The 22339-nt window shown below is 45.4% G+C and overlaps 1 protein-coding gene across 2 annotated transcripts in view; it reads left to right on the forward strand.

The window, feature by feature from the left end:
- The window catches only part of ADAMTSL3 (ADAMTS like 3), a 267862-nt gene that overhangs the window by 186029 nt on the left and 59494 nt on the right, over positions 1-22339 (forward strand). For both annotated transcript variants that reach the window (XM_033166904.1, XM_033166905.1), the window contains exons 13-16: positions 6817-7021; positions 8153-8300; positions 11214-11298; positions 19422-19711. In XM_033166904.1, the coding sequence (XP_033022795.1) occupies positions 6817-7021; positions 8153-8300; positions 11214-11298; positions 19422-19711 (728 nt within the window). The remainder of the gene's footprint in view (positions 1-6816; positions 7022-8152; positions 8301-11213; positions 11299-19421; positions 19712-22339) is intronic.

Here is a 22339-nt window from a genome sequence, read left to right on the forward strand (position 1 = left end):
TGAGAGTATGTCAGAATGCCTTTTTTCCACTTTCCAGCCTAAGGCACACTTAATTTTTCTCTTCATTGGGGATGGAGATGCAGCCCTCCAGATGTTGCTGGACTTCCAACTCCCATCAGCAACATGGCCAGTAGTTGAGGATAATGGGGGTTGTTATTGGTAACCTCACGGTTGGACTACTACAGTATGCTGTATGTGGAGCTGCCTTTGGGGTTGGTCTGGAGACTGCAGCTGGTGCATAATGTGGCAGCTGGATTGCTTGTAGGGACAAACTATCACCAGCATATAACATCTTGCTTGTGGGATTTGCACTGGTTGCCAGTCTGCTATTGGGCCAAGTTCAAGATGTTGGTATGAATATACAAGTCCTCATACAGCTCAGGAGCAGGTTAACTGAGCAACCACCTTGAACCTCCTATACCTAGTAGATCCCTGCAGTCTGCTGGAAAATTTATCCTACAAATTCCAAAGATCTCAGAAGCCCACTCTACAGTACCGTGTTTCTCCTAAAATAAGGCACCGTCTTATATTTTTTTTCCCTCAACAAAACACAGTATGGCTTATTTTCAGGGGATGTCTTATTTTAACCGCATCACATCAGTACGCTGCATAGCCACGCCTCTCCAGGCTGTTTTAATGAGAGATGCCGCATCACTATGGCTTATTTTCGGGGAATGGCTTATATTTCGCAAATGCATAGAAATCCTGCTATGGCTTATTTTATGGCTATGTCTTATTTTAGGAGAAACACGGTACCTCTGAGCAGGGCTTTTAGCATGGTTGCCCCTTTCTTGTGCAATAGTATACCTGTTGTGATACAATAGGCACCCACTGCCTGCGCTTTCCAGCAACAATTGAAGACAGTTCCTCCCAGCTGAATAAATGGTTCTTTGCCCTGAATGTCTATTTTGCATTGTTTTAGTTTTGTTTTAAATTTACCAGCTGGTTTTTCTGTTTTTATTGTACATTATCTTGAGATGACTGTGGCATAATGATGGCACAAATAATATCATCAAAGAACATCTATAGGTTGCCCATCTCTGTCCTACATGGTGACCCATTACGTTTTATCCTGTACCAAGAGTACACTACAGCTCCAAGCCTTCTGAGGATCAGGTTTCTAGAGTTGAGTGTGTAGGTTATACTACTGTGGCTTCTTCCTTCCTCTACTGACACACATTATTCTTCTAATTCAAGTATTTATTCTCCACTACCACCTTCCGTACTCCGAGCAAGCTTGGTGGAGGGTTACAAATCCCACCACACACGAAGTGCCCACTAAGTTTATCAATTTCAGCATGCATTCAGCACCTTCTCTTAAACAAATAACAATGTTTGTTTCTTTAGGCTTTGACTGAACAGCAACAGTGGCTTTGTGGTTGCTGTAGCAGCCAGCCAGTCTGCACTCTGCACAGCCAGCTTTGGGGTGTGTGTGGACAGGAAGTATCTTTTTGGCTGTTGCAACAGGTAGCCAATCAGTACTCTGCACAATCACCTCCTCCTTCGGAATCAAAGGAAACCGGTCGCTCTTGGGCTCAGTTTCACTTTGAAAGTTCTTGTCCCTAAAGGAGTGGCTTGAGATTTACGGGAGATTCACTCCTCTTGCCCTTAACATTCCGACTTGAGCTCTTTCCTCCAACCCTTGTGATGCAGAGAATAGGAAGTCCCCCCCCCCCCCGACACATGGGTTTCCTGGTATGAGCTCTGTGGCACCTGCTGTCTTCACACACAGCAAAGTGAAGTGCTTAACCCGAGCTTGGAGGGGAAGTAGTAGAGCACATGCGCTGCATGCAGACAGTCTCAGGTTATTCCCCAACATCTTGGCTGGGAGGTGCACACACACCCCTCTCCCCCAAAAAAACAAACCCTGGAGAGCCACTGCCAATCAGCGTAGACATCTGTGAGCTAAATGGACCACTGCCCTGACTTGGTAAAAGGTAGCTTCCTGTGACTTTGCTCGCTGTTTCTTGAGCACCAGTCATCTATAAATAGTAGGGCCATACTCAAGCTTCCTTTATGACCGTATAGTGCACTGTGTTGCCTTCATTAGTCAAATGAGAGGCCTGGGGCAGAGAGCGGTGGGAGTCCAATGAGCTGAGCTGTGGCTCAAGTTGTAAATGCACTCCTGGACTGTTTTAACAGATGGAGCAATCTTTTGAAAGAAGGAGGTGGGAAATCACCAGGATAAATGTTCCCCCACCTCTGTGTACACACACACACACACACACACACACACACACCTTTGAAGGCTTTTGGAATGGCTCCCGCATAGTTCAGGCTTGCAGGAGTGTTGAGGGATCCCTTGACAGACGCAGACTCTGGAAAGTATCTATCAAACTGCCTGGCCCACTAGGCCCCCTTGTCCCACCTGGAACTGACTCCTAGGAATATGGGACGAGGGAGTGTATTTTAAATCACTGAGATAAAGAAAAACAGCTGTAAAAATGTACACCATAAACACTTCCTGCAGCTAGCATCACATAAGGCGCTTTTGCATTGTGGCGTATACAAATCCGTGGACCGCTAATCTCACTCGACAGTTAAATGTACCTTAAATCCCGATGATTACTATTTTAAAAACAAATAACTTTTTAGCACTTAATGCAGTGCTTTAAAGTGTTCAGCATGCTCCTAGCGCACCACCCCAGACAACAGCAATGTGTGCAAACGGCTGTCAAAAGGCATTTTCCATCAGTTCTCCAAATGAGTAAGCTAGAAAGTGAAACTCTGCAAAATAGGTCTGTATTATTGTTCCCACATGGCAGATGGAGCAGGAAGGGGAGGCGCTGGAGCTTGAAGAAAGGGGTCTGCCTAAGAAGGACTTTTTCAAGTCTGAGAACCACATTCCCTTGTGGGCAACCTTTTTTGGGGGGTGGGTGTCTCGTGCCAGTGGTTAGAGGGACCACAGCAAGAGAGAGTGGGGCAACTGCATGGAAGCCACACATTTCTCAACACATTAGGACAGGGATGGGCAACCTGTGGCCTACCAGACCATTGGATGCCAACTCCCATCAGCCCCTGCCAGCATGGCCAATGGCCAGGAATGATGGGAGTTGGATCCAAACAACATCTGGAGGAAGTCACGTTCCCCACCCCTGCATTAAGACAAGGTGATTGCTCATGCTCTCACAACATTGTGGTGGGTGGTTGTTTAGATTTATTTACGTTTTCAGTGTATGCTTTGAAATGTAATTATTAGCAACATGACGGGACATACTCAGGGCTGCTGTCAGCACTCACTACCCTTGGGGCAGCTGCTGGGGCCAGACTGCCTAGCAGGGCCCACGGATGCTTGTGTTTGCCTTAGCTTTGCTGTGCCACCTGCTTAGGCCTTGACACTTGTGAGTTTGTGTGGTGGCTGGGCCTGGGAATCCACCCACCATTTTGTCTCGGTGTCAGGCCTATGCCCTATAAAGCCCTGCCCCATTGCTCTCAGACACAGCTGGGGTTACTTGTATTCTGGGCCTGGGCTTCTAACTGCACTTTTGAACCAGCACCTTGGTCCTTGTCCAAGGTCCTGAGCTCTCCTTGCTTTGCCTCCTACCCTGTTCCAGAGCCTCGGCCTGCTGACCTCCCTCTGGTTCGGTGACCACCTTCTCCTGGTGGTCGACATCGCTGTGGGTCAGGACTGAGCCAGCCCTTTACATGCTTATATTTGTGAAAATGTGCACACAGGAACGTTCTGTTGGAAACCAGGGATTGCTGCGGTGCAGAACTGCGCATTACGAATTGAATCCAGCTAACATAGTAGACCTGTTGGAATTAATGGACCCAAGCTAGTCATGTCCATTAATTTCAATGGGTAGACTCTGCTTTGGACTAACTTTGGCCACAACCTGATGTATTTATTTTATTTTACTTATTAAAATCATATATAAGCTTCCCTTCATCGATATAGATACCAGGGCAGGGTACAAAGCATTTAAACAGCCATCACTACAAACACATACCAGTTAAAGGTGTACACCAGCAATAAGAAACCAGAGCAAAACAAAGAAAAACGCAGAATAAAATCCCAGGAGAATAAAAACATCCCAGGGTGACAGCCAATGTTAGTCCTACTCTGAGCAGACCCATTGAAATTAATGGGTATGACTAACTTATGTCCATTAACTTATGTGGGTCTACTCTGCGTATTGGATACAACCCCCAGTGTCCTCGTGGGCCACACTGCACAGCTTGGACACTGTTGCTGACCAGAGGTAGACTTCCCTACTTCTTCCCCATTTTTCTGGCTTTCTGCCACTGATGGAGCCAGGGCAAATCACAGCATAATGGTGTTAGGTCCAAGGTAACTTGTAGGTCACACTGCAGGGGGGGGCACTCACAATGGGGCTGTTTTTTTCAGCAGCCTCCCCCCGGGATTTTTCAAATCATGCCCTTCTGTTCCACAGCTCCCTGAAAAATTTTGCTCCTGTGCAATACGTTAAATGGCCTTTTTGCTACTACGCTGTGCTAGCTCTTGCAGTAGATTAGCTCTGGAACTAGACATCCTTTAGTGTGTTATATATTACATCAATCGTTCCTTTGGGTTAAGCGGCATGAAAGGAGAGCAGCAGATGAGCGCATTTATCAGGGGCGATGGTGAAATCATTAGCTATCCTCTTCATGCTGCCTGGTTTTGATCATGTAAGTTTGGTTTAAATGTCAACGCTCGGCGTACAATAAGTTTCACGTTCGGTTTGTGTATAAGGTGATTAATTTGCTCTGAGCGGGGAGTTGCGTGAATTATTTCAGGCAGGGAGCATTCTTGAGTCACCTCCTGCATCTTGGGGAGCAGTTATATAAATTTACCTTTTGGATTTATAGGTTTCTTCTCCATCTGCTCTGTGTTTGACTTCTTTACAGTGCCTCCGCTGCTTCCAACAAACGGCTTTGAGTGGGATACTCTTGCTGCTTCCAACCCATGCAGCGGGTGCAACAAGCTTGCGTTTATTTTCCTGAGCCATTACTGACTGTAATATCCAAATATGTTTTTTTTTGGGGGGGGGGGATATATACATATAAAACAGCGATTTCAAACATTAAAATACAGAGTTCTTCCGAACTCTTAGGCCTCCTTCTTTCCCTCCATGGGTTCCATCTTTAAGATTAAATTTACTGCATCTTTTACCCTTATATAACCGTAATTACCATTAAAACAATTCCACATTACGAGTGCCTTTACACCCCTGCCAAAGATTTTAACTGTTTACAGTGGTCCTTTAAGTAAATTACAAATTTACTCCAGTCTTTAGAAAATACTTGATCTTCCTGGTTTCGGATTTCCCCCGTCAGTTTCGCCGTTTCCACATATTCCATCTATTTCACCTGTCATTCTTCTTTTGTTGGTATTTCTCCTTCCTTCCACTCTGGGCTAGTAGCATTCTCGCTGCCTATCCAAACGTGTTTTAGAACAGAACGTTAAGCATGGACTTCTTGCTAGCAGGAAAAAATAATATTGATCCAAAAGGAACTGTTCTATACATTGCTCCACACACACACACACACCAGTGAATCTCCACGGTGGGGAGAAAGCATATATTTTGTCATGTTAGCAGAGTGGTGGAGATCTCGAAGCCAACCCTAAAGTTCTTCATTGGAAGCAAAGTGATCCAGACTTGGGTTGATTTTGACTCCTGGCCAAAATGTTCTGGACTCCTAGTCCTTGATTCCAAGTCTTAGTGGACCTTCTCTAGAATCTTCCCCAGTATGTTCAACGATTACGATACGCTAGGCACATCTTGTCTGAGATCATTAAGCAGAGTTATCACATTTGAAGGGCTCTGGAGATGGTGTTGTGTGAGGAAAGGTTTTTATCTTCCATGCAAAAAGTAGTCTAGGAAGCATCCATTAGGATTTGACACCCTTTTTGAAAATTTGAGAATTGGTACATAAGCTTTAGATAAAACAACATTACAGAATTGGGATTCAGCAGTGGGTCTGATTACTGACAGTATTAAGTGCTGGTTTTAAAAGAAGCAAGATAGATCTACTGCTTTCGTAAGAGCTTGCATATAGAAACCTTATAGGAATAATTTATTATTATTGGCCAAGTACATTTTCCAACATACTTGGAATTTGTTTCGGCTACATTGCAATGTAAACATACAGACACTGTTCATCTCACAATACAAAGAAGCAAAGAAACCCCACCCATATTTTACCTCCCCTTAAGCTATATAACTACGAATTTAACAATTTAATGGCACAAGGGAAAAAACTATTCTTGTGCCTGGCCGATTTTGTATATGAAGTCCTGTAGCGACGTCCAGATGGAAGTAAATCAAGCAGATGATGACCGGGATGTAAAGGATCTGCTACAATTCTCTCTGCTCTCTTCCTAACTTGGGTAGCATAAATTGTCTCTATTGAAGGCAAGCTAACACCAATTACCCTTTCTGCAATTCTTACAGCTCGTTGGAGCCTTTTCTTGTCTCTCTTGGAGGCTGTACCGTACCAAGCTGTTATAGAATTACAGAGAACAGTTTCAATGATGCCTCTGTAGAATTGGATCAACACTTCCTGGGACAATTTAAATTTCCTTAGTTGACGCAGGAAATACAGCCCCTGGTGGACCTTTTTAATAATACTATTGATGTTGCTTGACCAATTTAAGTTATAAGAAATTATAGAGCCCAGGAACTTAAAGGACTCTACTACTACAACCATGTTACCAAGAATGGAAAGTGGTGGCAGAACGGAAGAGTGCCTTCTGAAATCAATTACCATTTCTACTGTCTTTTGGGTATTTAGTACCAAATTATTTTCGGTGCACCACCTTATAGAAGGCGGACTCATGCAAATTGTTTTGTTCCCTCCCCACACCAACCCCAGCTGGGAGCACAACCCTTGGACGGCATGTTCAGTTTCCTGTGGAGGTGGAATCCAGAGGAGGAGTTTCGTGTGTGTGGAGGAGACCATGCATGGAGAGGTATTACAAGTAGAGGAGTGGAAATGCATGTATGCTCCCAAACCCAGGATCATGCAAGCTTGTAACCTGTACGACTGCCCTAAATGGATCGCTTTGGAATGGTCACAGGTAAGCTCACAAAAGAATTTAAGCCTTCATTTTTTAAAACAAAACAAAACAAAACAAAACACAAAACTGATTTTTTCCCCTTCTCCAGATAGACAAAAACACTGTAGGGGGGAAATAACTGGTGTCCTGGCGCTAATGGAACACGTTGCTTAGAACTACGTTGCACGCGAGCCGCAGTTTCTTGGCGTGGCAACATTACTTTCCCCCTGGGGCTCTTGCTGTTGCAGCAGCAGTGCCAACTGCGTCTCTGCCCTGGATCAATTGCATCATCCACAGTACCCCAGGCCTAGTGTCATTCGTCACTGGGTGGGTGGGTAGGTGTGGAATCCCAGCTGCCATCAAATCTGGTTGAGAATATTCAGCAAAATGGCTTTTCCCCTGCCAGAAGGGACAGAATAAATATATAAGGGGGAGGGGAGCATCATCTCAATCTAGATTGGCCTCTATGAGGCAAGGAGGATGGTAAAGCGGAGCAGATGGGAGCTGGTGATGATGATAGTTCACTTGGGCTATGAGCTAAGGGAACACTTGTTTATTTTTTGAGGCTGTTTTGGACCTGGTCCATGGCCATATTAGGGAATGAAAAGGAAAATATTGAAGATGGACCAACAATGGTAGCTTCCCCCCCCCCCTCTTTATTAAACTGTAAGTTATCTCACACTTACGTATGTATCCCGAAATGGCATTAGCAAGGCCAAGTTATATGATTTATTGGATCCTCCTCGTTGCTGCTGTTTCAGAGAATAATAAGGACCGATTTGGGTTAATTTGTTTCATATGCCTGTTTTCGTCCATACTCTGCTTTTGTTATACGCGGCAGTGATTTGCAGGCTGCTCGGAGAATGGAGTTTTAGACTTCAAGGCAGTATATAGATTTTAAAGTAAATAATAAAAATATAAACTATGTCTGCACATGTACTTCCGTTTAATATATTAATCAGCTAAAGGCAGGTGATAATAATAATTTGGGGGTGTTAATTTTGTTTGTTACTGCGTTGTGCATTGTGTTTTTATATTGTGATCCTTAGAAGAAGTGTGGTGGAGAAATTTAATATAATACAAGAATAATTTGACTGAGCATCCTTGAATCGGTTGACAGCTCTGGGGTTTTGCTTTTGTGTCGCTCTGTAGTGCACTGTGACGTGTGGGCGAGGGTTACGATACCGAGTGGTGCTGTGCATCGATCACCGTGGGCAGCACACGGGGGGCTGCAATCCTCAGCTCAAGCTGCACATAAAAGAAGAATGTATCGTGCCGGTCCCCTGTTACAAGCCCAAAGGTAACTCTGATGGACCTACCTAAAGACACAGGGTTGTATCCAATGTAGCGGTAAAATCACATCGTGGCATGCTTGCTTCTCTGGTGAAATGTGCGCTAGCAGAACACCGTTGCACAAGAGAATGCACAAGCAGGTTGGTGGTGATTTTCTTGCACAACAGATTGTGCAACCTGTTATGCGATGTGTTTCGGCTAGCACAACTGTCACATTGGATTCCTCTGTTTTGCTACACTGAAACTCACTCAACATGAGCCCTTTTGCTAGCAGACAGATAACGTTGGATATAGCTGATAGGGTTAGATCCAAAGGGCCCAATGGAAGGAGAGCACTTCTGGTAGAATAACTTCTTTTGCTGGCGCAAGGGCACCTTCCATCAGAGGAAATGAACCTTTGGATTCAACACATGGACAAGTGAAGAGCCACATAAGTACAGTGGTACCTCGGGCTAAGAACTTAATTCATTCCGGAGGTCCGTTCTTAACCTGAGGTACCACTTTCGCTAATGGGACCTCCCGCTGCCGCCACGCGATTTCTGTTCTCATCCTGAGGTAAAGTTCTTAACGCAAGGTACTACTTCTGGGTTAGCGGAGTCTGTAACCGGAAGCGTTTGTAACCCAAGGTACCACTGTACTTGGATATGTAATTTTGGGTATAGTATATTTCCTGCTTCTTACTCATTTCCTTCCTTCCTTCCTTCCTTCCTTCCTTCCTTCCTTCCTTCCTCCCTCTCTCTCTCTCTCTCTCTCTCTCTCTCATTGTTTCATTTTAATGTGTTTTTATTGTGCATTTACACATCCATGTAAATCACCTTGCAACTTTCCTGTGTGTGGAGCGTTTCAGAAATGGAGTAAATCTAACCTGATTACTCACACACTCCTCATTTCCTGCTCATCCGCACGCACTCTTTGCATGTCACTCTGATCATGCACTGCATTCAGAAACTCAGAAGCCTAATCTAGACAAGCCAAGGGATTCGTAGCTGCCACTAGGCTGCGCTTCCTTGCTGCGTCTCCCAGTAATGCCTAGCGAAAAGAAGACATGTAGCCTGCAACATGCACCCCCTCAGCTTCCCTACTGCTGGAGGTGGGGAATTGCAGACCATGGTAACTGCATGCCACACATCTTCATTCCCTAGATGTTACACAAGAAAGCTGTGGGGAGGAGGTGCTGGTCACTTCCCACCAACAGCACAGAGCCCTCTTATCTCCCTAGCCCTGGTATGCTTCTTTTTTATTTCTGGTGTTGGGGTGTTAATTAAAACCTCAGCATCTGAGCCAAGGATAAAGGGGCTCTCATTTCAATACACCTAAACCATAGCTCTCATTGCAAATAGCGTTCAATATTTCAAAGACTGCACCCTGCAGTTTGCTCAGTTTTTGTTTGTTTGTGGTGCAGATTTTGGTAACTTTGTTCTGTAAATTGACTTGCTTTGTGCTTTTACTTGATACCATATAGCCTAGGTTGTCTCTCTGTGACCAGATTATATTAATTTGGCTTTGACTGTGCAAGTGTGTGTGTGTGTGTGTGTGTGTGTGTGTGTGTGTGGAGGAGAGAATTATTAGCTGAAGTAAAATGTTCCGAACAACCTCTTCCAGAAGCTGGAGGACAAACTCGAGAGTTGGCAAAGTTATGAGGTTGTAGTAATCAGCACTAAGTAGGGTGTGTGCCTGTTCCCCCCCCCTTCACTTATGATGTAATTTAAAACAGTGGGGTGAACAAATCTATAGTGTAACAAAACAGGGAGAAATAATTTCAATGTTTTGCTTAGCAGTTAATGGATTTTTCAACAGTGGTCCATTTCACACATAAGACTAAGCCAAACTATTGCTTAGCACAAATGAGAAAACATGTGGGTTCCCAAACAAAAATTACAGCCCCTGCACTCCTCCCCTGGAATAAACATTGGTTATAGCTACAGTGAGACAAACCATGAGCCTGGGTTTGGGTGCAAGGGTAAGCGAAACCATGGCTTAGCCCTGGGCAGTGTGGCAGCAGCAGGAGTAGAGAAGGAATTTGGTGGCTGTGCTCTGGGAACTCACACAGTTGCTTGTTTGTGCTAACCCATGGTTTGGCTTAGTGTTAGGTTCAAACCGGATCAATATTTAAATAACATCAAGAAAAGTCAAGGCGCTTATCCTCAGTGTGTAGAATTTAGAAAACACTTTAGAAATTCCTGTAGGTATAAACCACTGAGCCTATTGGGCTTCTTGATCGTAAGGTCGCCGATTCGAATCCCGGCGGCGGGGTGAGCTCCCATTGCTTTGTCCCAGCTCCTGCCAACCTACCAGTTCAAAAGCACACCAGTGCAAGTAGATAAATAGGAACACCGCAATCCCGGATGTGAGTGTTCCAGTTTGCATACGTTCTTTGGAGCCTGAACATCCGACGGGGCTTCCACGGCTTCCGATTGGCTGCAGGAGCTCCTGCAGCCAATCAGAAGCTGCACTTTGGTTTCCGTATGTTTTGGAAGTCGAACGGACTTCTGGAACGGATTCTGTTCAACTTCCAAGGTATGACTGTATATGCTAGGCCTGGGTAGTCCAGAGAGTTCATTCTGCCTTCAAATCAGAGGGGCCACAATTATGCCCATGCTGTTACTCCTTTTTGTTTCTTAATATTTTACTGATTTGTTCAGAAGTGCAAACATAACAAAAAGAAAGAAAATGAAGAATCAATGATGTAAACCATAGAATGATGTTTTTCTCTGGTGTTTTTCTCCCACTTGCTGAACTCTACCTACTCTCTCTTGTATCACAGCTGATGGTGTTTTTCTTTTTTGTCCTGAAGAGGGCTCTGATTCCTGGGTGCACAGTCCCAGGTTGTTCAAAACAACGAGATTCCTGGTTCAAACCCAGGAGTTGCTGGAATGAGTTAAATAAATAGCCCATGCTTGTGTGCATTTTCCTTTTCCAGAGAAACACCCCGTTGAAGCAAGACTCCCTTGGTTCAAGCAAGCACACGAAATGGAGGAGACCAGAGCAGTCTCCGAAGAACCGACGTAAGTTTGCCATTCCTCTCTCTTTCCTTCTGTCTCACTCGCTCTCTTTCTCTTTAAGGAAGAGAAGAGGCCGCTGATGCATTTTCCCGACTGTTTGTAAAGACTGGCCTCCTTTGCCAAGTCATCTGGCGTTTGGATTTTCCTGGGCTGGGTCTGTCTTTGCAAGTCAGTTCTCAGATTCTTCCAAACAGTTCTCCTTGAGTGACGCAAAAGCAGCTGGGGCCAAGAAAGTATTTAAATTATATGTTTCGGAAGTGCTATCAAGGTTTCCCAGCTATACAAATTCCTGTCCTCCAGAAGGCACTTGCTTGGGAGAGTTGAGTTCCAAAACGGCTCTCCTAATGGCAACCAGAATTTTTTGCAAGCAGTGGGGATGCAGCCAAGAAGAAGGGCATTTGTATCCAACATCTGTGTTCATAGGGCAATCCCCGGTGGTCCAAGTTTTCTCTCTTTGGTTCTTCCCTGAATAGGTTGAGGGGATCTCAGTTAGAATTGTAGGAACAAGAAACAATGTTCAGGTCTTGAGTGAGTTTGCCCAGAGCAGAGGTGTTTTGACCCATTTGGCCGCTCCTGGGGAGGTTGAATGTAACCATGGTTATACCTGCCTTAGGGCTTTTCTAGACTTTTGCTATTTTTGAGTGGGTTTCAATCACTTACTCGCAAATTCAGGTCGTCTGATTGGGAGGTCTTGCACAACAAACACACTTCCCAAAACAATGGACTTCCTGCGAGTAGTGAAAGTGATGGGAAAATGTATTAGAAAGCATGGGGCAACAATTACTTAGATGCAACGTCATCTACCCTTGCTTGCAAACAAATCAGAATGAATGTTTGCTGAACAGGTGATCTGGAAGCACCCTTAGTTACTTCTAGACTGGTTTACTCCAGTATGCTCAACCTAGAGCTCCCTTTTCAAGAGTCTTTGGAAGTCCCATTGGTCCAGAATGTTTTTTCCCTTTATTTGGGTGGAGGATAGTGAGTGTATGTAGCCTACCGTACAAAGGTCCTTCCAAGGACCACATTTCTGTTTTCTCGAACTCTTTCTCTTTTTCTGACGTGAGCCACTTGGGGAGACGGTAATTGCTTGGAAAGAAGGGAAGTATATTAAATAAATAAACAACTCCTGAGCAAAGAGGCATCTCCATTGCCTTCAGTTCAGGGGACTGCACTGGGTACATATCCCATTCACATCACCAGATTGGGACCCTTTTGCACCCATGGGATTGTACATCACCATGGAGAAGAAGTCCTTGCAAACATTCATGTCAGAGATTTCTGCCTGCAAGAAATCACCGGCTTGGAAAAAACTGTACTGTATGAGTTTTCGGGCACACCCTTGTAGCATGCTGCATTTCTACCAAATTGTATTCTGCATTAAAAATAAAATGCGGAACTGCCAGAAAATTCAAATGAGATGAATATTCGTTCTCTGCACATTTAAGTGAAGTCAGCGTTCTTTCTGCACATTTCGGAGCGCTGTAACCAAATGTTGTAGGATGGATGAAGCTAGATGGCCCCTTCGTTTTTTCTTCGTTTGTCCTGTTTGATCTTGGCACGTGTGTGTAAATTGGTGGACACCAACCTCTGACTCAAACCTGAAACTGCCTCCTGAGCTGGTGTTATAGATCCTGCGCATTTATACTGCCATGCTGCCTCCTGTTAAAAAAACAGAGCAGTATGAAGTCGTTGAGTTGGAATTCCCTTGCAGATCTCAATAGAAACTGGGAGTGACTTGCTCGCTACAGAAAGGAATTATCCCTCTTTAGGGCTGAGACAAAATCAGACACACACCAGTTTGCCACCCCATTTGTGGGTAGCGTTGGAGGATTTCGGTGATTTATTGGGGAAGTGAAATGCTTCGAAGGGGGCTTGTCATTGGCAGCGGTGGCAGTTTCTCTGTTTTGACAGAGTTCTCAGCGCCTGGTGACTACCATTGCCTCACTCCCCAAAGCCCCTAGAATTATTAAGGACATTGGAGAATTCCAATGACAATGGAAAATGAGGCGGAAATTGCTGCAGTTTGTGTAGTCAGGAGCAGAAATCACTCAAGCAAATATGATCAGCGAATATGTTCAGTCTCTTAAAAAAAAAGTCCATAAATGATACATAATTCATGATCTTTTTACAAACAGTGTTTCGACATTTCCTTTACATTGGAAGGAAAATGAGTTATGTCGACCGTTACCTAGCTTATGTTAAATAGCATACAACAAGACAAATGATGTAGCATTTTGGCAGAAATGGATCTGCAGCAGCATGGAAACACTGCTAATGGTGACATATGCAGGTCAGAATGGACAGAAAGAGCATACTACTTTCTTATGTCCCTAGGAATTTTGCCTTGTCTCGACCCCTTATAATAACTGAGATAAAATGCTCCTTCCCCTTTAGAGGGCATTAATCTTTGCTTTTTGCAATTTACATGCAGCTCGCAGTCCACTTGCAGATCCAGACACAGTGAGGCCACGTTGGGGTGCATGGAAGGCAAACAGAAACAGGAGATATGTGTTGGGTTCAAATCAGGCCACAATTTTATTGATTAAAGACAAAACAAGTTTGGCGTGGGCAATGGGCATGTATTGGCTGATGAATAGATGACGTTTGCTAAGTTTGGGTGTCCCCTGCGGCGTGGACAGCATCTGGAGAACCCCCGGTTGATCACCGGCAGGGGGCGCTGTGGTTCCTGATCTGGGTACCTGGACAGGAAGTGCTGCCCTCTGGATGTTGGAAATTCCATTCCACCCTTTGCTGCAGATATGTGGATTTTTACGTGTTTACATTCCAGCACAGATTGCTGGCATGAACGGAACTTCCGCTCTGCATTGTTTTTGCGGTTTTTTCTCTCTCCGAGTAGAACGGCAAGGAGAGGAGCCACGTTTTCTTTGTTTCTTTCTTTATGTAGAATAGATGTGTAGTTTAGTATCGTATCCATGCCTCAAGCCTGATCTGTTGTGCAGTTTAAACTGCTGAGTAATGTGTGCTCAAGCCTGCACTGCAGCTTGAGTCACAGACGTACGTCGGGGAGGATGACTGATGGATCTCCGCAGCGGCAAGGCTGAGAAGGGAGAAGCTCCAGCTGGGGCCAAGCCAGCTGGCTTTTCATCCCCCGGTTCCGACACTGAGATCCCTTAAGGGGATCCACCTATGGAATGGGGTGGGAGAGGCCCCTTCTTCTACCCATTCCCACTGACAGTCCAGCCCAGTGCCTCTTCCATCACAAAGTTGTGACGATTGCTATGAGGTAGGCAAAGAAAACAAAACCACAGACCCAGCTAATCTGTTTGCAAGGAAAATTCCTTGCTGGACCTGAAAACAGTGACTAATAAATATGCAAAGGCAGGGCTGTCACTGTCCCTCTGGACAGCCCTCGGACCACAGGGAGAGTGGGAGGGAATGCCAGCGTGAACTTGTGGCTTAAGACCAGGTTTGCAGTTTCCCCTGGTAAATTTCAACCCCTTCTTTAGCAATGGCTATATCCTTCAACAAAAGCTACAATGTGAAAACCTTAGTCCCTGGTTCATTGCTTTTTATGTTATTTTAACTGCCCATTGTGCCTTCATACCTTAGCTTGAGTTCGGAACAAGTAAGGGAAAGGTGAACACAGCTGTGTGTCAAAAACCCGCAAATAGAGATGTACCAAGGCAACATCTGGAAGAGAAATACTTCTGCCCCTGTGGTCAAGTGTGTGTGTGTGTGTGTGTGTGTGTAGAAAAAGTGTTGAATTATGCATAATGATGGTTCTAAAGTTTTTGGTTTTTTTAATGTATATTACAAAATGGTTTTGTGTGTGTGTGTGTTTAAAAAAAGACTGTTTGGAACACTAAGCCAAGAAAAATGGAGGTATAACCTTTCTAGTTCTTTCTGGTGGAATGTGATGATAGTTGATACCCATCATTATTGTAAATGTGTTTCCCTGGAGCCTTCTTTATTTACAGGGGGATTTTCAATAAGCCTTCCAAAAAAAAGATTCCACATCCTTTTTCTTTTAATAATCTTAAAAGAAATAAGAGAGCTTTACAACTTTCCCCCCCCCTTCTTAATCATAACTTTGAGAAACAGGCCAAGCTTAGAAGCTGATAGCTTTTGTGAGGAGGTAGGGCTGGGTTGGAGTTATTACATTGGGGCTATTCGGACGCATTCTATGTACACATACACCCCATACAGATTTACTGAAATCGTTCTGGCGATATCTTGGTGGTCTCCTTCATCCTCCAACAGGAGAATTCCACTACACATCGGTTGCCCGTATGTGGTAAAATGGGAATCTGTAGGGGCTCTCTCTCACATACACACAAAGAGAAACAAAGTGAGACCAGGAATGGGTCTGAGACTGTCCTCTACCCCACCCATTTCTCTCATTGTGGGGAACGCATAAGATATGAGTCAGGGAATCCTGTTTGCTTGAACGTGAGATCTCCCAGCTCACTTAATAGCTTACAGCGATGGAACCTGGGGGTGAAGCTCATCAGCTTAAGGCCTTCTCTTAGTCTCTCTGGACGGCCAAACAACATCTGAACGGGCCACAGAAAAGTCGCTCTGTGTTTTCTATTCATTACGCTGCAGTGCATGACATTTGATGAGAAATACCACTATCACGTCCTTGCTCCTACTGTTCTTCACAAGCACACGTGGACCACTGGCGGTCCATGGATGAAGTATCTGAAGAAGTGTGCATGCACACGAAAGCTCATACCAAGAACAAACTTAGTTGGTCTCTAAGGTGCTGCTGGAAGGAATTTATTTTATTTTATTTTGTTTTGGTCCATGGATGAGTTTGGGAACCCTTATGTTAGAATATATTTGAGAATTTGTTTATTTCCAGTACTGTATATGTAGACTGCATTTCACCATAGATGACCACAGAGAGCGGTTTACATAACAATCAGTAAAACAATCTGTGAATCAAAATACTGTTATTACTTTGCTTCTTCACTCCCTCCCTCCTTGAAAAAGAGGGCCATTTTGCAGAATGTTCACCAAATATTTTCTGCCATTGTTGCCTGACAGTGCCCTTGGGGGATGCTAGGTCTGGGGCATTGTGGGGAAAACAAAATGGCCGCCAGACTGTCATTTCTGCCGCTGCTATTGCAGCAGCAAAAGGACAAACAAGCAAAAACCTTAGGGAAAAAAAGAAAGAAGCGGTGCCATTGCCACAGCTGATGGGAAACCCTGCCCCCAAGAAACTGTTGTAGAGTTTACTCTCCCACTCGGGAATAGTTGGCAGAACTTTATTCCCAGCTTTTCTGCATGAAAAAAAAAATGAAGTAGGGGTTTGAGGGGGACATTTTCACCCAACTTTACATTTCATCCTACAAAATGCAGATACCAACTTCAAAAAAAAATCACATGATTTGATTTAGCCAATGGCAACCCTAGGTTGCTTGTTCCACAGATTTACTTGTTGTTGTGTTAAAATAAATAAATAGAACTTGCAGTTGGGGCTCTATGAAATCCCAGACACTAAATATGCAACAGGAAAACCTCAATTACAATATAGACCTGCTGTGTCGAGGAAAAAATGCTTAGAATCCTCTGACTGTAAATGAATTTGTTCTGTGGTTCAGACTTTCAAACAAAAATGCAAAGCTTCAAAGGAATTCATCATACATTATTTTTGGACCCTCTTATGCGTTCCGCCAGCCTTGTATACGGAGTGAATTCTGAACTGCTGGTGTACTGCTGTCAACACATTTTTTCTCTCCTCAAGCTTTGTCAAATATTTGCATTGGTTAAGGCACTGCGGTACACTGCTTAATGACAAAAAGCTAAGAGAATATTATTCTTGGTTTAGATAAGCAATGGTTCAGAAATTCTCTTTGTCGTGTACATTTGTCTCCTTTCTCTTCTCTTGGTCTTACCTCCTTTCTGCATCCCAAGTGGTTGATATTGTATCCTGGTTCCCAGGATTCCCAAGCTCTTTCTTGTGTGGACGTAGGGAAAGGATACAGGGCTCTGAGTCTGAACAAGCATGGGCATACTTGCATTGCCTGGAAATCTCTCTAAGTACCATGCCCTGAATCAGTATAATACCTAGCAAGGGTGGTTGTGTACAACAGCACCTACGTTTATGTAAACATATGCTGCAGTTTGGTAAGAATCTTTGCACCTAGCATGGGGTTTGGGAACCTTGTCTAGCTGGTGTGATCCTTATCCCCCCAGCCCTGGAGAGCTAAATCTGACAGTTGACTGCCCATCTGCCAGTCATCTGGTGTCATAGTGATGTCAGGTTATACTGCACTTTGAAGCCCCAATTGTTGGAACTTCAAAGTGCAGCTCAGGGCTGTTTGAAAGCCCTTTTGCAAACAGCCCTCTCTGCTCTTAGATCCTTTGAAAACCTGAAGCTTAAAGAGCAGTGCACAGCTGTTTGCAAAAGGTCTTTCAAATAGCCCCACACTGGCCTTTGGCTGCAAGTGCCTATTTCTAGCAGGAGAACAGGAACACATAGCCAAACTGAGGATTGATCCCTCCATGCACCAGCTGGTGAACAGAGGGTTCAGTTGTGCTGACTGCTTGGGGTCTGCTTCACCAGCACATTCCCCACAGGGAACGCATTGGCTAAACAGCCGCAAGCAGGATTGACCTTTGCTCTTCCGGCCATCAGCTGATGTTACCTAGTGATGGACAGGTGGTTACGCTTTGGCCCACATTGTAGGCCCACATTGAACCCCTGGCAAAGATCAGCCCATAGGCCCAAAGTTCCTCACCCCTGTTCTAGCACCTGCAGCTGTTTGTGGGATTAGCCTTGCAGGATAGGGTTTGTTTGTGCAAACAGGTGGTCAGTACTGTTTTGTCAGGCATAGTCTTCTACTGTATTTGTGAGCCTAGGAACTGAATATAGGACCCTTTGTCTTCTCTCCCCTCCCCATGACTTACTTATTATATATCTATATCTCCTTTCTGCCATGAAGCTCAAGGATGAATACAAGATAGTGTCCCATCCAGGCTGTGGACAGAATCTGGGCTGCTTAGCTTCAGCAAGGTTGCAGCATCATGTACCATGTCCTACAAACCTTGTGAAAACTTAAGACAATGGCTGGCTGTTTGGTGGGTGCCTGTTCTGAGAACCTCACCAGCAACGTGCCTCCACCTCTCTATGGCAGAAAACAAATTGTGCATCAGTGCCTGTGGGTGGAATCCATCAAACCCTGTCACTGCACAACTTCCATCCATTCACAGAACACTCGTGCAATGTGAATGTCATTGAATGATGGATGGAGTCCTCTTGTAAATAACGTTCACATTTATCTAAACCTGTGGCAATCTACATATTTGGGATGCCTTCCCAGCCATTGCGAGATAATGGCAAAGTGTGTTTGGGTGCATTAACTGCCTTTAGCTGGGATAGCTCTCTCCCTCTTTTGATATATAATCATAATTTTTTGAAAGACATTTGAGACCTTCACAATGATGGAAGAAACAGTAGGTACTCGATTACTTTTAAAATTTCAACAAGCAAGTTACATAGGTTTCCTTCTCAACTTTGCAAATGTGCCTGCAACAATTACTTTTGACCTTACATATATGTGTGTACATGCAAGGAATTCAAGGGATGTATTAATGAACTTTCAGATCAGGAATCTTAATGGCAAATCTAGACATTAAGGGAGGCACAAAATGCCCAACTCCATGTTTGCCTTGTAACACTAATGTGTGACCTTTTATAAAACCTTAGAATTTTAATATTCATTTATGTTTATTTGTTTACAGCATTTATACCTTGCCCTTTAGCCAAAAAAGGATATCCAAATGGTTTACACACACACACACACACACACACACCCAGCTCTGAAGTTGCTTCTGTCCTCAGGCTCACAGTCTAAAAATACATGACACATAAGGAAAAATGGATGGGAAGGAGGAAGGAAAAGCAAGCTGAAACCCATGTTCTTTAATGCCCCATTCACACTATGCAATTAAAGCAGTATCATGCCGCTTTAAATAGTTGTGGCTTCCCCCAGGGTGTAGAGTGACGAGATTCGTTTGGAGAGTATGTGGCAGGTTTTCATGTCCACCGGCAGAAGAAAACTGAATCTCTTTTGTCATCGATTCAGATAAATAAAGGGAAATGTTTTCATAGTTCCGTTATTATTGTCCCGATTTCTTACGCTGTGGTTTAATTGCAGGTTTATCCCTGAGCCATGGTCCCCTTGCAGCGCTTCTTGCGGCCGTGGTGTTCAGACGCGTGACGTGAAGTGCCGTATTTATCTCGCATTTACTCAGACGGAGGTGGAGCTGCCGGACGAAGAGTGCGAAGAAACCAAACCGGTGACTGAGCGCAGTTGCCACTCGGAGTCATGCGATGGTGACCCTGTCCCATTTGTCCTGGAACCTCCACCTTCGGAAGATGCTGCAGATGTTGTCTATGGCTGGGAATACATTGGCTTCACTCCATGCTCTGCTACGTGCACTGGAGGTATTTTTGTCTGTCTGTGAATGTCGAAAAGATCTTTTTCAAATGCTACAAACAGTTGTGCAGGTTGAAAGAAGTGCGAAGCATGACAAACCAGTTCTCCGTGAATGTAACACTTTCTTCTGAACAACCCCCTGTCCCGTCCCCCGTCCCCTGGTCCCTCGATGCATGGAAATCTGGAGCATTGCTCAGTGGTAGACCACATGCATTTCCATGAAGGAGGTTCCAGGCTCAATCCCAGCATCTGCAGGTAGGACTGAGGGGAAGACCCTTGTCTGGAATTCTGAGGAGCCAGTGTCCACAACATTCAGCAAGATGGATCAATGGTCTTTTTCATACCGGGGCAGATTCTTATGTGTTCCAGAAAAGCACTGTAGCTTGGAGGTAGAGCACCTGTTTTGCATGCAGAAGATGCCAGGTTCAGTCCATGGGCGGCAGGTGGCAACGTGAGACTAGACCGGGGGTCAGCAACCTGCGGCTCCGGAGCCGCATGCGGCTCTTTTACATGGCTGCCGCGGCTCCGGTACTCCGGGGCGGATACGCCTGCCCACTTCTCCAGCTGGCAGCGACCGCCCTCCAGCTGGCCGGCGGCCCGCCCTCCGGAGGCTGAGGGCGCTGCTCAGGGGCATACCCAGGATCACCTGGCCTTGAACAGCAGGGCTCGGAGGCGGTGGGGACGCAGTAGAGGTGGTGCAGCTCAGCCGAGGGCTCTGGCGGGGAGCGCGCCTGAGGCGTGCACGCTCCTTCGGGAAGAGATGGAGCTAGGCGAGCGGGAGGGGGAACTTTGAAGACCCCGCCTCAGCCTCCGAAGCAGGCGCCCATGGGAGAGGCCGCCCCCCGAGCCTGCCTGGCGGGACCAACCCTGCCCAGCTCCGGGAGTCTTCCTAGCGTGGGAGGTGGCCTTGGGGCGGACAGGGGAGCTCCGGGGTCGGCGGGTATGTGGGACCCCGCGGCATCCAGAGGCAGCTGGGAGGCGGGACGGGATGGGGGCAGGAAGGGGGCCTTCAGACGCATCCCCGCACGGGCACTGGAGGCCAGGACTCTTCGGCTGGGTCGTGGGACCGCGGGGGAGGGCTGGCCGCAGTTCCTCTCGGAAGGCTGCTGGCTGCTGCGTCGAGGCGATTACGAGGTAGGCAGCTGCGGGCTGGGCCAGGGGCGGCGGGTGGCGGGCAAGGGGGGAAGCCCTCTTTTTAAAAATGGTTGAGGAAGCGGCGCCTGTTTCCCTGCCGCTGCCTCCTTCGCTCCTGGTTCCGCTCGCAGCCTCAGACCGCGCTCTCGCGGGCGCGCGTCTCTCTCCGCCCCGGAGCAAGGCCGGGACGTTTTGCAGTTTTTCCTCTGTCCTCAGTGTGTGTTAGGGGAGCCTTGACAAAGCACCTGTTGGCGTGGAAGAGAGGAGTCCTAACTTGGATCTGTGTTCATGTGCAAAATCTATCGCCATTGTCATTAAGGGGGCAGGGAACTCCCCTAAAAAGGTTTGAACACTACGAACTACTACAGCCACCTGTATGCAAGTCAGCACAAACATCACAGGCTTCTCTGGTGCAATTCTGTGCTTTATTTAGCAAGAGAGGAGGTTGGAAGAGGTGAACATAGCCTCTGGTCTGGAATATTAAGGGTAAAAGACACTAAGATTATTGTAAAAGCCAGCAGTCTTCAATAAGACATGGGACAAACATTTAACACAAGTGTGCAGTTGAGGACTCATTTTTTTAAAAAAACAACAACAAATCAAATATTTGTATGCTGTTGCAACCCACCTTGGATCAGGCTGTGACCTGGTAGTGGTCCCCAGGGTGGATAAAAATGAATGATTTAAATAAATAAATAAATAAATAAATAAGGATTTTTTTTTATTTAAATCGGATTTTTTTATTTAAATCGGATTTTTTTAAATTTAAATCAGATTTTTAAAAATAAAATGCAGTGTTATATTTGTTTTAAATGTCGCAATGGTTTTGCGGCTCCCAGTTTTTTTTCCCCTTCGGAAACAGGTCCAAGTGGCTCTTTTGGTCTTAAAGGTTGCAGACCCCTGGACTAGACCCTTTGTGTGGAATGCTCTCCTCAGGGAAGCTTGCCTGGCACTGTTTTCAAGTCAAGGCAAGTCATTTTATTATGGTCAATGACCAGTATCAAAAACAAAAAACACCAATTAAAAAATTTAAAAGCTCAAGGCAAAGTAAAAGAATATAAAATCACATATAAAGTAATATAAAATCATGTAAGGTAAAAAAAGTTAAAGGACCCCTGGACGGTTAAGTCCAGTCAAAGGCGACTATGGGGTGCAGCGCTCATCTCACTTTCAGGCCGAGGGAGCTGGCATTTGTCCACAGACTGCTTTCCGGATCATGTGGCCAGCATGACTAAACCGCTTCTGGCGCAACGGGACACCGTGACGGAAACCAGAGCGCACGGAAACACCATTTACTGTCCCGCCACAGCGTTACATAATTATCTACTTGCAGTGGTGTGCTTTCGAACTGCTAGTTTGGCAGGAGCTGGGACAGAGCAATGGGAGCTCTCCCCGTTGCGTGGATTCGAACCGCCGACCTTCCGATCGGCAAGCCCAAGAGTCTCAGTGGTTTAGACCACAGCGCCACCCACATCCCTCTGGGTGGTCATTTATCTGTCAGA

Source organism: Lacerta agilis, chromosome 13 (assembly GCF_009819535.1).
Source record: "Lacerta agilis isolate rLacAgi1 chromosome 13, rLacAgi1.pri, whole genome shotgun sequence".
NCBI classification, from domain to species: domain Eukaryota; kingdom Metazoa; phylum Chordata; class Lepidosauria; order Squamata; family Lacertidae; genus Lacerta; species Lacerta agilis.